Raw genomic sequence first — 17,369 nt, forward strand, 5'->3', positions numbered from 1 at the left:
TGGGGAGATTTATATACACAGAGAACATGAAACAATGGGTGTTATCATACACACTGTAAGGAGAGTGTTTCAGAGTAACAGCCGTGTTAGTCTGTATTCGCAAAAATGTGGGTCATTACACAAAGTAAAACTATTTCCCCATGTTTCAGAGTAACAGCCGTGTTAGTCTGTATTCGCAAAAAGAAAAGGAGTACTTGTGGCACCTTAGAGACTAACCAGTTTATTTCAAATAAACTGGTTAGTCTCTAAGGTGCCACAAGTACTCCTTTTCTATTTCCCCATGTTTATTCCCCCTCCCCTCCCCACTGTTCCTCAGACGTTCTTGTCAACTGCTGGAAATGGCCCACCTTGATTATCACTACAAAAGGTTTTCTTCCCCCCCTCCCCGCTCTCCTGCTGGTATTAGCTCATCTTAAGTGATCACTCTCCTTACAGTAAGAAGAAAAGGAGTACTTGTGGCACCTTAGAGACTAACCAATTTGTTTGAGCATAAGCTTTCGTGAGCTACAGCTCACTTCATCGGATGCATACTTACAGTGTGTATGATAACACCCACTGTTTCATGTTCTCTGTGTACATAAATCTCCCCACCGTATTTTCCACTGAATGCATCCGATGAAGTGAGCTGTAGCTCACGAAAGCTTATGCTCAAATAAATTGGTTAGTCTCTAAGGTGCCACAAGTACTCCTTCTCTTTTTGCGAATACAGACTAACACAGCTGCTACTCTGAAACCTGTCAAATATACACTCAGAATTCTTCAGTAGTGCCTCCCCTATGGAGCTCTGCTGTAATCAAAACAGGTGGTGTCCTGTAATTTTTATAGTGAATTTTTATTTGTAAAACTATTAAAATATGACTTTAAGTAGACGGCCTGATTTTTCTCTAGAGCAGTGGCTCTCAACCTTTCCAGACTACTGTACCCCCTTCAGGTTCTGTACTATCTTACATAGACCAAGTTCACTTCACTTAAAAACTACTTGCTTACAAAATCACACACAAAAATATAAAACTGTCACAGCACACTATTACTGAAAAAATTACTTACTTTCTCATTTTTACCATATAATTATAAAATAAATCAATTGCAATATATTGTACTTACATTTCACTGTATAGTATATAGAGCAGTATAAACAAGTCATTGTCTGTATGAAATTGTAATTTGTACTGACTGCTAGTGCTTTTTATGTAGCCTGTTGTAAAACTAGGCAAATATCTAGATGAGTTGATGTAACCCCTGGAAGACCTCTGCATACCCCTGGCTGAGAACCACTGCTAGAGAGACCAATTATTTTTACTGTTTCCATTCAAAAAGCATGTATGATGGTCCTCCCCTTTTCTCTCTCACACAGACATTTCTTGATATTACAAGGAATAGCTCCCTGAACTCCAGGGATCCTGAGGGAAAAAAATATACTATGCGACTATGTAATTAAAAGCTACCATAATGCAGATGCACAAGAGGCAATTAAAATTGCACAAAAACCTAAATTCTGGCATTTCCTAACTCTCAGGGGGTTCACTTTGCAATCTAAATAATATTCTTTGAACACAGATTTGTAATGTCATGTTTTCATATATCCTTTCCAATACTTAGCAACCATTTCAACAAGGCTTTTCCAAACTGCAGTTGACACCACAGTGATAAGGAAAATTTCCACTGTACAATTTGAATTTTAATGTTGCATTTTAGCGAGACAAGGTGGGTGAGGTCTTTTATTGAACCAACTTTAGTTGGTGGGAGACAAGCTTTTGATTTATACAGAACTCTTCATCAGATCTAGGAAAGGTACTCTTACCACCACAGCTAAATATAAGGTAGAACATGTTTGCAGACCTGAATAGCTCTGTGTAGCGGGAAAGCTGGTCTCTCTCACCAACAGAAGCTGGTCCAATAAGAGATACTACCTAACACACCTAGTCTCTCTCATATCCTGAGACTAACAAGGCTACAAGAATTCTGCATACAAAAGTGTTGCTTTTTGGCAGACTATAGCAGATTATGCTACTGTTACATTTCTATTGTAAGTTTCATAGCACTAGTGAAACCTAAGGATCCAGAGAAACAAGTATAGATGAAGTGAGCTGTAGCTCATGAAAGCTTATGCTCAAATAAATTGGTCAGTCTCTAAGGTGCCACAAGTCCTCCTTTTCAAGTAGAGGATCATAACAGGAGGCTCACAATGAAATTAAGGCCTAGTTTTGTAAAGCCTTGCAAAAGACACATCCACCTACTACATCCACAAACGCCCAGTAGCTGAACACCCACGAAATGAGGATTTATATTACACCTATAGACACCCAGCATTGCAACACATCTGAAGCATCAGCACTGCTTTAGTAGCATAGGGAGACCACCAAGAAAGGGGAATCTCTATAGTACGCAAGACCCAAATTACATAGGGCTTTTGGCTCACAACCAGCGCCCCAAGTGGAACCTGGAACCAGCTGGGGGCCGGTAACACAAGGTGGAGCACACCCACCCCACAGCCTACCACGTTACCAGCCAAGGTCCCCCACCCTGGGCCAAAGGGCAGGTGGAAATGCTGAGTACAGCACAGCCACCCCCTCCCGCACCTCATTTTGTACAGTGGGGCCCCTCCTCCGCGCTGGGGAGGATCAGACCATGTGCTACTAGTAGTCTGATCCTCCTCAGCCCCTGACCCGTGCTCAGCCTCTGCCTGCCCCGCCCGCGCAGCACGCCCCGCCCCTTGAGGGACAGCCTCAAACAACGCCTCAAAATGGCAGCGGCTCCCCGCCCCGTGACGAGCCGGGCCGCGGCGCAGCTGACTACAACTTCCCCACGCTCCTCTCCGCCGCCAGGCGGCGCACACGCAGTAAAGTGAGAGCACGAGTGCACTCCATCCCCACAGAGCAATGGCCGACAGGCCGCGCATGCGGGTTGGAGCCGGTTTTCTGCCCCAGCACTTCCCCACAGAGTCATGGCGGCAGTGTGCTGCCGCGCATGGGCAGGAAGGCGCCCGTAGGCCTCGTCTGCTCCCCGGGTCAGTGGTGGTTGGCGCGCCGGCTCGGAGATGCCCCAGGAGCTGGCGGCGGAACGGAGGGGAGGGCTCCTGCGCTCCCGGAACACGCGCGAGCCCTCTCACGTGATCTTTTGTAATCGGAGCCCCCGGGTGGTCATCCCCATCTGGCTGGACTTCGAGGGCCAGCCCCAGCCCTACCCGGTCCTGCAGCCGGGCACCGGCCGGAGGATGTACAGCTACCTAGGTGAGGGGTGCACATCTGCCAGGGGAGGGGTGCACTCACACCTGCCGGGGGGGAACGGGCGGGGGGTGCACCTACTAGGGTGGAGGTTGGGGAGGTGCCCAGCTACCTAGGTGGGAAGGTACCTGCCAGGGTGAACACGGGCGGGAGGGGTGCACAATTACCTAGATGGGGATGGGCGGGAGGGGTGCACATCCACCAGAGCGGGGACGGGCAGGAGGGTGCACACCCACCAGGGTGGGGACGGGCGGGCGAGTGGTGCACAGCTACCTAGGTGGGGACCATCGACTGGGTGCACAGCTACCAAGGTGAGGACGGGTGGGGGTTGCACACCTGCCAGGGTGGAGAAGGGGAGTGGAGTGCATGTCTACCAGGGTGGGGATGGGAAAGGGGTGCACCTACTAGGGTGGGGACAGGCAGGGGTGCACATCTGCCAGGGTGGGGATGGGATGGGGGGTGCACAACTACCTGGATGGGGGAGAGCACAGCTGCCAGGGTGGAGATGGGCATGGGCTAGACCTACCAGAGTGGGGACAGGTGGGGGGTGCACACCCACCAGATGTGGGGATGGGTGGGGGGTGCGCACGCGCCCGATGTGGACACAGGCGGGGGGGTGCACAGCTACTTTGGGTGGGGGTGCACACTACCAGGGTTGGGATGGGTTAGGGGTGAGCTTCCGCCAGGGTGGGAATGGGCAGGGGATGCACAGTTACTTTGGGTGGGGCGTGCGCCCGCCAGATGTGGAGACAGGTGGGAATGTGTGCCCGCCCGACGTGGGGATAGGCACAAGGGTGCACAGCTACCTAGGTTGGGGATGAGCACGGAAATGCATGCTACCAAGGTCGGGGTGGGGACAGGCGCAAGGGTTTCTTGAAGATGGGGGGTGAAATTAGTCTCTAAGGTGTCACACGAACTCCTCATTGTTTTTGCTGATACAGACTAACATTGCTACCACTCTGAAACTTGGAAAGATTTATAACAGTGGATACAAATAAAGTATCTGATTCAAAACAGCAAGTATTGCCCACCCTGCCTGTCCCAAGGCCACTGTTTTGATGTCCAAAGGGTCTGTGGTTGCCTGAGTGTGTTTGTTTAAGGAACTGGCAACAGTGTTCGTTGCTGGGAAATCCCTAGTGGACTTCAGTTCAGACATCTATTTGAAAGCCACTGGCAGGCACACAAGCCACAAGAAGAATTGAAGTAGTTACTAATTCCAGAGCTCAATTTCATTTTAAAATAAGTTACCTTCCTCATATTTGTATACAATTGAAAGATAACATTCAAAACAATTTGAAATATAGCTCCTTTGTTATATTTAATCTCTGTTTTGTTGTAGAACATCTTTGGCTGTTCAGAGATGCAGAAACAGATGATGGACTTCTTGTCAATCAGACAGAGCTGTTTGTGCCTACTCGCAATGTGAATGGCCAGCCCATATTTGCAAATATCATGCTTCCAGGTACAATTATATAGAGAGTTAAATCTGCTAGAATTTAAGGGGAAATTGATGAGCTAAGATCAGAGACCTTATTCTCCTTTAATACAAGGGAGTGTGTGAATGAGTCAGATACTCAAGCAATTAATAAAAACTTTAAAACTGAAAACAAGGAATTTCTAAAGCAACATCATTGATTTCTCTTGAGCACAGTTATTTACAGGGTTTTGACATTATTTAAGCCTCCATGCTCTCTGCATTTCTCATGTATCTTGAGAGATATTTCATGATCCAGCGAGTAGGGTACATAACTGGGAGTCAGAAGATCTGAGTTCTGTTTCTCTCTGCCAGTGACTCTGTGATATGCCTAACCTTACTGGGTCTCATTTCTCTCCATTTTGGGAAAAGTAATACCTATCTCACAGAAGTATTGCAGGCTAAATTCATGAACGTTTGTGAGATACTTTTGACATATTTGGCTGGAGAGTACTAGAGAAGCTTGAAGTGTCAAATTACATACATGTTAATCTTCTATCTCTCTTTGCAGTGTTCAGTCTGAAAGAGAGGTGTCTTCAGGTTATTCGCAGTCTGGTAAAACCAGTGGACTACCGGAGATTGGATATTGTTCAGTCATTATATGAAGATCTGGAAGATCATCCCGACATTAGGAAAGATCTTCAACGGCTGTCTCTGGAAAGAAGTTAAATGATAAGGAATGGTGTCCCTGATTTAAAATGAACATCATTCATTCCAGACTCTTAAGTGGGAAAGAAAACTGCACTGGGAAACTACTGTGTGTAAGTGGTGTTAACCACATTGAAACACATTTCAAGAGCTGAATAGGTGTCAGGATTTCATGCTCTGAAAGGTGCCTGCTCTCATTTGGTTTCAATATATAAAATTTATTAAGATGGCAAGAGCCAGATTCAAGAGATCAAATAGTATTCAACATATACCAAGTTTATGATGTTTCAGTTTAAACATAGTAGACTCAATTCTGCATGCAATTAAACCTATGCAATGCTGTTGACATCAGTGTCTTTGTATGGGGGGTGGAACTAAGGACAGAATCTTGCTCTTTGACTGTTTCAGAACAAATGTAACAAAAGGCATTTCTGATATAGTGATACAGCATTGGCTTGTCCATGATCATTCTCTTTTGGAGGTTATAAATACAGACAGACAATTTCCTTATCATTAGAAAGGATGCTACACCAAGGATGAATTTGAACTAGCTGCTTGAATGATCAGGAGCCAAACACAGAACTTGTATAAGCGTGTACAACTTCATTGACTTCAGGGGATTTTTACCTGCTTACACAAGGACTAAATTTGCTCCCTGGTTCAAATCCCAGTATTGCACCTATCTGGGTGTGGAATGCTTTTGGATGGGATAGCCTGCCCCATCTTGCTCTTAAAGAACCTGATCTAAAGCCCACTAAAGTCACTGGAAAGTCTGTGTGTATGGGCATAAGGAATTTTCTGCCCCTTCTCCCTGCATTTGTGTATCTGCATCATGGTTATCAGAATCTAGCACGTAGGGTTTAACAATATTTCTAGGTTAAAACACTTTTTAAAAGGTCACTGTCTAGATGTTTTTCCCTCTCTTGTTGCTGGACCTTTTTATTAACTTACGTGTAGTACCTCTATGCATCACTTTGAGTTGATGTGTTCTGGTGTGTGGAGAGATTGCTTCTGATGACGAGTTGGCAATGTTGGAGGGTTGAAGGCCAGAAGAGGACACAGACCAGGATATGCCAACTCAAAGCAGCACCAGACTCTGCCACAACAACAGATGCAAAACCTGCAGACCTATCGCCAATGCTACAATAATCAATATCTCCCTGCAACACACCTTTTAAGATGCAAGGGTCATAGACATGCTTATCATAACATGTGGTGTACCTCATCCAGAGCATCAAGTGCCCCAGCAATAACTAGGTGGGTGAAACCAGACAATCACTGTGTTCTGAATTAACTCTCACAGAGAAAATCATAAGAGACAAAACACCATATCACCCAGGGACGAACACTTTTCCACAAAGCGATCACTCCATATCTGACCTCTCAATCCTCATCCTCAAAGGAAACCTGCACAACGCCTTCAAAAGATGAACCTTAGAACTTAAATTCATAATTCCATTGGACACTAAAAACCCTGGACTTAACAAAGACTGGTTTTATGGCTCATTACAACAATTGGTAACACAACTTACTGCTTGCTAATTGCCCACTTCATTTTAAGTAGTCTGCTATAGTATGTATGAATGAACCCCTTATGCTTAACAATCTGTCCCACCTTGTATTTAGCTCAGGTACTCTGGTTACCTCCTTGAGACCTGAGGAAAAGCTCTGTGCAGCTCAAAAGCTTGTCGCTTCCACCAACAGAATTTGATTCAATGAAAAATATTACCTCACCTACTTTGTCACTCTCATAACCTGGGACCAATATGGCTACAACAACCATGCAAATAACATATATGCAGGAATCCATCAAAGGTGTAAGTGCTATGTGAGGTGAGAAGTAGATCTTTGCATAATATTTTGCCATTGTTTAATCTTGAACATTTATTTTCAATTAAACAAAATATATATATTCCAGGAAAACTGCTGTGAAACTAAATGAGTAAGAACATCAAGCCATACTGTAAATATTTATGTGTTTTTCCATTTTTGTAAATAGTTTTTTTCTTAAAACATTGTGAATGAACTGAGTTTTGTTCTCTGCCAGAAAACGTAAATACATATTAACTTGATAGTGGGTTTTATTTTTTACATGGTTTTCTTGTGTATATTTATCAAATACCGTTTTAGCCATCTATTCTTGCATACTAGAAGAACCTCTGGAGGTATTTTTAATTAACCGCAAATGTACACTTTGCAAAACTACTGAAACAAAGTCACCAGTTTACAAAATGTAACTAACCCCTTCCATAAGCTGTGTCCATGCTAAACCTTTCCCCCTAAAATTTCCCTCTGTTGCTACTAATGATGAAGCTCCAATGGTGGGAGCTCTAGTGTAAACAAGGTGCCAGCAGTTTCCACCATTTAAAACCAACCTCTAATGTACTTGTGGTAAAAATGCCAATGCCTTGTCTACACTAGTACTCCAGTCTTGCTACCTCTGATCGCTGCTTCACTAGTAGTAGTAACAATGGGAAATACTAAAAAAAAGTCTGATGTGGACAAGACTATGTAGCTTGGATTCAGATTCAGACACTTAATAAGTTGTCCAGGCCCTAAAACTTCCTTTTTTTGCTTTGAAGTAGGGCAAATTACATACTTTTCAGGCTCAATCCTATAAACACGGGGACACTTTTTATCAGTGTTGTTCTTGTGTTATTCTGTATTTGTCCAATAAATGTATTTAGTGTTACGATCCACTTACAAAACCAGCTTGTTTTGAACTGACTGTTTTTCTAATAACTACTAGATCTTACGTTTGAACATGGTTTTTTGGGTTACTCCTAAACATTCTGTATAATATGGTTGTAAGTTACGTAGCTTTTTATGTACTCTTGTGACTATCAGGATTATTAAAGTTTGTGTAAAAATTACTCCATCAGTCTGTGACTAGCTATTTTTAAATTTATGAAAAGTAACATTCAGTAATACTTTGTACAGGACCGGTCATAATTAAAGGGCCAAATTCACTGGTGTGCTGAAGTAGTGGAAAGCAGCAGAGCATACCAATGCATCTGCCCCAGAAGTGACAGGTTACCAAAAAATACACTTAGGAGCCCAATGCCCTGTCTTGGGTGACCTTTCAGAAGTATCTATAAGGGTACCAAGCCAACTTAATTAAACTTTTAGTTAGTGTTGATTACGCTAGGCAATTGATTATTGCAGGTTTCTTGTCTTAATTTTAAGACATGTTTCACTGTGGATCAGGGCAAGCTTAGCTGTTTAGAAAAGATACCAGAACAGGATATCTAAAGTTTGATATTCTGATCTGGAATTTTTCCTGAACAGCCAAGCTGGCCCTGATACACAGTGTATCTGAAAGGAGAATTTTTGCTTTAGCTTTAAAAAAAAAATCTGGAGGGAAGCATAGTGACAAGTAAACAAACCATGGAGACACATGTAAAATGTACTTTAAATCAGTGGGAGTTTTGCCCAAATACGGACTAGAATTTTATACAGCTATTTGCACCCCATTTTGCATTTGATCGTGCAAACTGCCGAGCACTGTCAGTGAAGCCAGTGGGCATTGAGTGTACTTAATACCTTGCAGAGTCATAAATATTCCTAAGGCTCTTCCACATCCAAGATGAAGGGCTTCTGTAACCTTTCCACACCTAAATGAGTCCAGTATCTTCCATTTCTTTAACTCCTAATGCACTGAGAGCAAGTTTACACTACCGCCTAAATTGATATAACTTATGTCACTCAGGGGTGTGAAAAAGCCACATACACCCTCCCAGAGATGCAAGTTTTACACTATCCACACCAGCGCTATGTCAGTAGGAGATGCTCTCCAGTCGACATAGCTTCTGCTTCTTGATAATGTGGAATAATCATACCAACAGGAGAGCGCTTCTTCACCAGACACACTCCAGCAGCGCAGGCTGCACTGATGTAGCACTATAGTGTAGACTTGCCCTTATTCTTCCCATGCTTTTTGGGAAACCTGGTTTATTCAACACATCGGTGGGTACCTGTGTTATACCAGTAAAATAAAAATCAGCAGGATCTTATTAAAGGGGAAAAGGCAAAATGCCACATTTATTGTGAATACAGAAAGAATCATAGTAAGCAGTTAGTTATAGCTATAACATTCCATTCAATTTCATATTTATTCACACATTCATTCATACACACACACAAACACAGGTTCTGCAAGGTTGTTATCATAGTTACCAGCCTTAGAGTTGCTCATGCCAAGCCACTGGCCAGGTGGCCTGGACATGAGGAGGGAGCAGGGCCTTGTCAGATGCTCATCTGATGCTCCTGGAAGTCGGTTTGCAGAATCAGACCCCAAAGTTCTCACTTTCTAGAGTCCATTTTTAGAGGAATTTCTTCCTATGCCAGTCTATGGGAATTGCTTCATCATGCTGTTGCTGAATCAGTCAGCAGATGGCACATTCCTGATGGCTCCGTGCTGCCAGATGTTATCTTGTTCTTTGGTTCTCCCATTCTTGAGGCAGTTGGGTGGATTCCAGTCTGCACTCCAGGGGTTCTCTGGTTATTTCCACTTGACGCCTTCTTCAGCCGATGGACACTGGATTCTTAAACTGACACCTCCCTGATCATTCAGTTATTATCCACGCCAAACATCCATCCACATACATCCTCTATCTCTATTTTAATCACAATTGTTAACAAAGTGAGATGAATACAACAAAAGGGCGGGGAGTCTCTGGGTGCTGTTTCTGTTGTTACAGAGTATTGCTTTGAGTCTCTGTGTGAGTAGTTGTTGTTACGAAGAATTGCTTTGAGAACAGAGCAGCTTGCAAGTTTCACACATAGAGGGAGAGAAACAGTACCAAAAACCAAGAGACCTCTTAATTAGTAATACCCTGGAATTTAAACTATGGGGAATCAAACTGATTTGTGATTTTAATACAGAACTTCTTTAATATGATCCAACACCTGTCTCTGAGGGTTATTTTATCATTTGTATTATAGTAACATCGAGAGAACACAACCAAGATCAGGGTCTGACTGTTTTAAACACTGTATGTACATATAGTAGGAAACACTTTCTGCCCTGAAGAGCTTATTATATAGACAAAGAAAATATTCTTACTCCCATTTCACAAAAGAGATGAAATTACTTGCTTAAACTCTCAAGGAGTTTATGGCAGGAACTGAACCCAGAGCACCTGAGTCCCAGTCCAGTGTCTTAACCACACACCATATTTTCTCCCTTTTCTCCACAATTGTTTGTTCTTTCTTTTTGTCATCTGGATTTGTTAAGACCTGACCTACTTTCAGCTCCCATCTATTCAGCTGATGTAACCTCATTTCCTGTTGCCAAAGCATTGGTAATATTTTTTTCTGTTTCATCAGTTTTTAAAAAATGTTGACTAGTTCCTCTTCAAAATGAGAAGTAGATATAAATGTGTCAGATATTAATTTATAAATCTATTTTTACTGATTCTTGAGTCATGTGGCAATGTCATTTTGGAGCTGTTGACAGTGTGAATGTAACAGCAGGTCTGTGTGATACTGTCTATCACTATAACATACATGAATATGTCTTTCAGTATATTTAATACTATCCATTGCCTGAACTAGTCAAAAAAATTGAATTCTAATAGTGGCATTGAAGCTTACCACATGCTTACCATACCTTCCACACAGCAGTTCAGAGAGTAATAACTATTGAGTGTATCTCATTTTTCATGGCTGAGAAACATCCTGACATAAGAATGGACTTCATATTTATCCATCACTGGAATTGCAAGAACAGTATTTCATAACTATTCCTCACATCAGTATGATTTCATTTTTCAGCTATACTCATGGTTTATATTATTCATTAAAAGTGAAAAGTATGGTCAGGTATAAAGCAGGTCTTTTTGTTTTTCTTAATAAATTATTCAAAGCAGCGTCTGCTGTTTGAGGGACACTCTTTTAGACAGTTGTTCTCAAACTTTTGTATTGGTGATCCCTTTCACACAGCAAGTCTATGAGTGCGACCCCCCCCCTTATAAAATAAAAAATATATAAAAAAGTTAACACTATTGTAAATGCTGGAGGTAAAGCAAGGTTTGGGGTGGAGGCTGACAGTTCACAACCCCACCCCACCCCCAAGTAATAACCTTGGGACCCCCTGAGGGGTCATGACCCCCAGTTTGAGAACCCCGGGATTAGATGCTTAAGTGACATCCGGGTTATGGTAATTAAAGATCATACGATGATATGGTCTGAACGAAAAATCACTACACTCAATGGGATGTGGTCACGTTCTATAAAGATAAGTAAACCACTGGCATAATCGTCAAACTACATAGGAAAGTATTTTTTTCAATTGCAGTGAATTCATGTATATGAGAATGAGTCCTGGTCTACACTCCAAAGTTAGGTCAACATAAACCACCTTGCACTGACCTATTTGTGAATGTGTCTGTATTCAAATTTGTCTCTGGCTTACATTAGCACCCCGTTACAGCGAAACAGTAAAACTATTTCTCTGAATGGCATAGAGCCATGGTCGACATATTGAGGTCGACACAGTGCGAGTGTAGACACTGAATGACCTGTGTCAAGCCCAACAGTTCTCCAGCAGCTGTCCCACAATGTCTCATTCCCTGTGACAGTGACTGGTCGGGCCACAATTTTAAACTCCACTGCCTGGGGGTCACAGAGACTGAAAGAAACATCCCCTTTAAAATCCCTCACCTGTATTTGAAATGCCTTTTCCTGATTGTCCACCTTGGCAAGCACACCCTTGCATGCAACTGCCCAATCGACCATGCTGACTCCATGCACTAGACTCTCTCCTGCCTGAAGCAGCTGTGGCATTGGCTCTCTTGGGCCTGTTGGGAGAAGAGGCTGTGCCGGCACTTTCTACCGACCAGCCGCAGAAACATTGACAAGTTCACAACAGATTGCACAAGGGCTACAGGCAAAGTGGTATGACAGGAATCATCAGCAGTGATGCGTGAAAACAAAGGAACTTTGTCAGGGACAGTGCAAGGGCAGGGAACACAACAGATTTGAGGCTACACTGCAGACTCAACACTTCTACAGGGAACTGTATGCCATATTTGGCAGAGACCCCACCAGCACCCACAGACCACTGCATACCTCCGAGGAGCGAGACAGAGACCCTTTCCACAAACAGCAAGGAGGAGGAGGAGTCAGGAAGACGCCCCAAGGAACTCCAGCTATGCTGCTAGCAGGACCTCTTTGAGACTATCACAGTTAGCCAGTCCTCCCAGGTGAGCACCAATGAAGGATGAGCCTGATAAAGGGGAAGGGAACTCAGGTAAACGTGTACATGCATTTACTTACAATGTTTAAATTTAAAGACGGCACCCCGCCCATCCCCAGGTTAACAAGAAAAAGGCATCAACTTAATTGTTTTACTCATACAAGTAGGGGCAGAGATGGCAAACAAATAGAGTGGGAGTTGACAATGGCATCTGCTTTTCATTCCCTCCTGGGATTAGGCAGGGGGAGGGGAGTCACATGGAGTACTTTGTGTATGTGAATAGGAATGTCCCTTTTATCCTCCTGCACAGGTGCTGACTTCCTCCTTGCTTCAGGGGTGCTCAACCCCTGCTCTGGCCCAGGCTCCCACCCCCACTCCACCCTTCCCCCAAATCTCCAACCCCACCTGCCTCTTCCCGCCCAGTTCTGCCCTCTCCCCTGAGCACGTCCTCTCCAGTGCCTCCTACATGCTGCAGAACAGCTTATCCATGGTGGGTAGGAGATGTTGGGCGGGGGGAAAGGGAGGAGCTGGCTTCCAGTGGGTGCTGAGCACCCACTGCAACATATGGGCCCTGATCGCCTTTGTGACCCTCAGCTGTGAGATGTCAGCTAAAATCACCACCATCTGTTGAATATAGTGCCAATATTCAGTGCCATTGCCCTACATCTACACTCATGGAATAGGATCAGAAATTGTATAGCTTCATGCAACAGAAAATCCTGCCCTACTCCGGGAGGGCCATATGCATACCTGCTAAGCCACTCCAAAGCTGAAGTGGAAATAAGCCACAGGCGTTGGAACTAGGGGTACTGCCACATACACCCCTGGCTTGGAGTGGTTTCCATCATATACAGCCTGGTTTACAGTTCGGTTCAATGGCTCTCAGCACCCCCCTATACAAATTGTTGCAGAGATACTGGAATAAGCATTTATTAAAAATGTTTATGGGAATAAAAGGCAGATGAGCAAATTCACTCTGTATTTGCCAACAGCATCCACTCAGGCCAGATTGGGTCCTTCAGCTGTGACTGACAACCAATCTAGGAATGGAGCCTTGAAAGACAGGCAGATGGAACATCTCCTCTGCACTGGCAACTCCTGCAGCATAGCTGGTTCCAAATGTATCGACTCCTGCCTTTTCATTGGTCCAAACCAGTAAAGTCAAGAGGGGGACGCTGACACACAGGCAAAGCAACGCCTCCATATTAACTGCCCACGCTATGGGAATAAGGGAAGGGAGTTCTGAAACTTATCTTTTCCTTGTGACTGTAAATACAAGTTACATCTATCTGTTTTTATCAGTAGCTTCACGGCAGCTTTGCAAGGTGGCTCCACCACACCCACAGACCACCTGATGCTGAGGAGGAAGAGAAAGAAGAGGACAAGGGAAGAACATGTTCTGTGAGATCCAGCAAGCCAGTGCCACATCAGACGGTGAACAAAGGGCTTAGAGCGCCAGTGTGATTGACAGCATGGAGAAAGACAGAGAATACAGGAAAAAGGACCAGGAGTCCCAGCACGATAAAGAGAGAGAACAGAATCAGAACAGATCTTCTCAGGCAGCAAACTAAAATGCTGCAGACGTAGGTGCAGGGCTGAATTTATCTTTTGTGGGCCCTGGCACCTGGACCGTGGCCCCACCCCCTGCTCTGCCCATGCTTCCACCCTCTGAGGCTGTGGCCCCACTCAGCCTCTCCCCCCCACCCTGCTCAGCTTCCTCCCCCAAGGACCCCCCACCACTTGCACGGAGGGTGTGGGGGCAGAGAGGAGCAAGCAGGTCCTCCTGGGGAAGAGGCCAAGTGGGGGCCGGGCCTTGGGGAAGAGCAGGGGCAGGGCCCCAGGGGCAGAGACTGAGTATGGGTGGGGTTTTGGGGCAGAGAGCAAGCAGAATGGGGGGCGGGACTAAGCTTCAGGGCCCCTTCTGAGTGTGGGCCCAGCACCAATGGCGTCTCTGTAAACCTGGTACTGCTCAGGTGTGACATACTATGGTACAATCCTCCCTAATGAGTAACTGTGTCACCCCTGCCCAGCAACCTTGAGTGCCTTACAATGCTCTGGTTGAAGCAGCTCCTACCTGGGCCACTCACAAACAGTCTTCCAGCATGCAAGCCAAACCCTGTACATTTGTGTGTAACTGCAGCCTGCCAGCCACACTGGGTTACACTCTGGCTCTCACCAGCCTGGATTATGCTGCAGGGTGACCCCAACACGAACCCCACTTCTGGGATTTCCCCCCAGAAATGTATGTCCTGTATTGCCCAGGAGACAGCTGGGCAATACAAGTTATATAAAGTCCATTATTTCTTTAATAGAAATAGGCACACAATTTGGCACTCCAAATGGAGTTTCCCCAGACACTTCAATTGAAACACACTGGATTAGATAAAACAAGTTTATTAACTATAAAGAGAGGGATTTTAGTACAAGTAATGAGGCATAAAAATCAGAAATAGTTACAAGAAAAATAAAGATAAAGTGCAACTGGGGCCTAACTTAACAAATGATGTTAAATTCAAAGCAAAATTTTCTCAACACATGCTTTCAGCAGTCTGACTGACCAAGCACCCTTCCCCCAGTCCAACAGCTGCTTACTTTGTCCCTTCAGGTGCAGTGACTTGATGGGAAGGGAGAGTGGGGGGAAAGAGTGCCTTGGGGTGTTTGTCCTTCCTTTTTACAGTTTCAGTCCCCCTGACAGAGTTTGCTCACCACTACAGCACCTCCTGCTGGCTGTCCCATGGATTAGCTTTGCTAACCAGTGCACCCTCTTCTGGTGGTGTCTTGCTGCTGTCACTTCTGCTCCTGGACCTGTCGGTCCAAGGACCACAGCATCCTCTTCAGGACACAACCCTCCGACTGTGACGCACCCTGTGCTCCCCGCTTCTGGGGGAACAGTATCACAGTCCAGCCACTTCCTCAGTGGTGAGTGGGGGGACCCAGGCTCACCCACTACTCCAGGTCGCAGCCCAGGGACCCTGTAGATGGCCGCCACTTGCTGTATCCTCTCTGCCTCCTCAGTTCGTTTCCCTGGGCCACTTCCTCGTGGCTCCCAGCACCTTCTTTGCCCTTACCTCAGGGCTTCAGCCAACCAATCTTAGCAGCTAGCCAGGAGTTCTCTCTAGCTTTCCCAGTCCCTGCTAGCAGCACTACTCTGACCAGAATGCTAGCACTTCTTCCTCCTGCTAAGAACCTGATCCTCTCTCCTCGAGCTCCAGGTAACTCCAGTGCCCTGCAGCTCTTCTTATATCGGCCTGCCCAGCCCTGATTGGCTGTTCCTCGCAGACCCTTTCCTATTGGCTGCTTTTCACACAGCTGCCCTAGGGCTCTGTTAACCCCTTATGGCCCAGTGTGGGGCAGACACCCCATCACAGTTCCCTGCTTGAAAAACATTTCCAGCTGGGTACCAGGAGACAAAAAGTCTATGCGGAAGGATGTTCCCTGCTGCTTTTTTCTCACCTGTTTGAATTTCTTTTGTTTCCCTTCCTGCTTGATGACTCTGTTTATTGCTTAAATACAAATTAAGCAGAGCACACATTCCTTTGTTTGAGACAAGCCTGTTTGCCAACTGACTTTGGAACATGTCTTAATAACACCGTACACAGTGGCGGATTACTGTATGGGCCCACGGGGCCTGTGCCCAAGGGCCCTGGCCAATTGGGGGGCCCCCACAGGTCAGAACTCCTCTCCCCCCCGCCCCACCACCCTGCTCCTCCTCTTCCCCCTGAGGCCCCACCCCCTGGCCAGGCCAGATGCCGGAGCTGTGGTAGGGTGAGCATATACCTCCCACTCCCGCCCCAGATGGAGCTGGCCCCCCAGGCTGCTCTCCTTTCCCCTCCCTCCTGCGAGGATTTGCCCCCCGGAGCCCCTCTCCTTCTCTCTGCCTCCCATGTGGGGCTGCCCCCGCAACCCTTCTCCTTCCCCCATCCCTTCTGTGTGGAGCTGGCCTCCGCAAGTTCCTCTCCTTCTACAATGTGATTATCACTCACTTTTCCACTGTCAATACATCTCTCATTCTGGCATCCATGCGCTGGAGGGCTGGGGCGAGCTCGGAAAAGAGATCCAGGAATGTGAGCTTTTGCAGCTGAAAGTTCTGCAGCCACTGCTCATCATCCCAAATCTGAATTATCATGTGATCCCACTAGTCAGTGCTTATTTCTCAGGCCAAGAAGAGATGCTCCACCATCTGCAGCTGCTCCATGAATGCTCCAACAAACTTGATTTGTTGTTCACTATTCCTCAGGAAACTGGCCTTGAAAAAATCATCATGTCCCCTGTTATTGAAGTATTTCCAGCAGGTCTGCAAATAAAGGAGAATTGTGTATTCTATATTTGCAAAGTTCATGAGAACAGTGCAGCACTCTGGGGGCTCCATGCTTCTGTCAAAGGTGATCGAAAAAGTGTCGTGTGAGTTTGTGGGATTTTTTTTTAAAGAAATGCAAAAATTATAAAGTATGGATGGCATTCTGGGATGGAGAAAATTGCATGCTTGAAACTTGACCCCTAGCTCCCAGAGATCCCTGGGAAAGTCATTTCTATCTCAACACATAGCAAATATTTCCCAAAAGCCATAGGTGCCGACTCCGTGGGTGCTCTGGGGCTGGAGTAATGTGTCCCAGCCAATTGGTGGTGCTGGACATCTCCCCAAGTCAGGAGCTTCATGGAAGGGATTCTTTGTGAGCTAGAGCTTTCCTAGCTCCCTTCTCCACCAGTTCAGGTGAGCGACCAGGTGGTGGCCATTGTCCAAGCACTACCTGCAGGCTTGGGTTTGAGGCCCAGGAGTCCTCACAGGTAGTGTGTAGCACAGTGAGATACTACCCCTGTGCACTAA

At 45.5% G+C, this 17,369-nt stretch overlaps 1 protein-coding gene across 1 annotated transcript; it reads left to right on the forward strand.

Annotated features, from left to right (window-relative positions):
• Positions 1-2,949: 2,949 nt before the first annotated feature.
• Positions 2,950-8,219, forward strand: VHL (von Hippel-Lindau tumor suppressor). Its single transcript, XM_077822426.1, has 3 exons — positions 2,950-3,230; positions 4,564-4,686; positions 5,210-8,219. The coding sequence occupies exons 1-3, from the start codon at positions 3,038-3,040 to the stop codon at positions 5,365-5,367; spliced, it is 474 nt and encodes a 157-aa protein (XP_077678552.1). The 5' UTR covers positions 2,950-3,037; the 3' UTR covers positions 5,368-8,219.
• The last annotated feature ends 9,150 nt before the right edge of the window (positions 8,220-17,369 follow it).

Source organism: Eretmochelys imbricata, chromosome 7, assembly GCF_965152235.1.
Source record: "Eretmochelys imbricata isolate rEreImb1 chromosome 7, rEreImb1.hap1, whole genome shotgun sequence".
Classification (NCBI taxonomy): domain Eukaryota; kingdom Metazoa; phylum Chordata; order Testudines; family Cheloniidae; genus Eretmochelys; species Eretmochelys imbricata.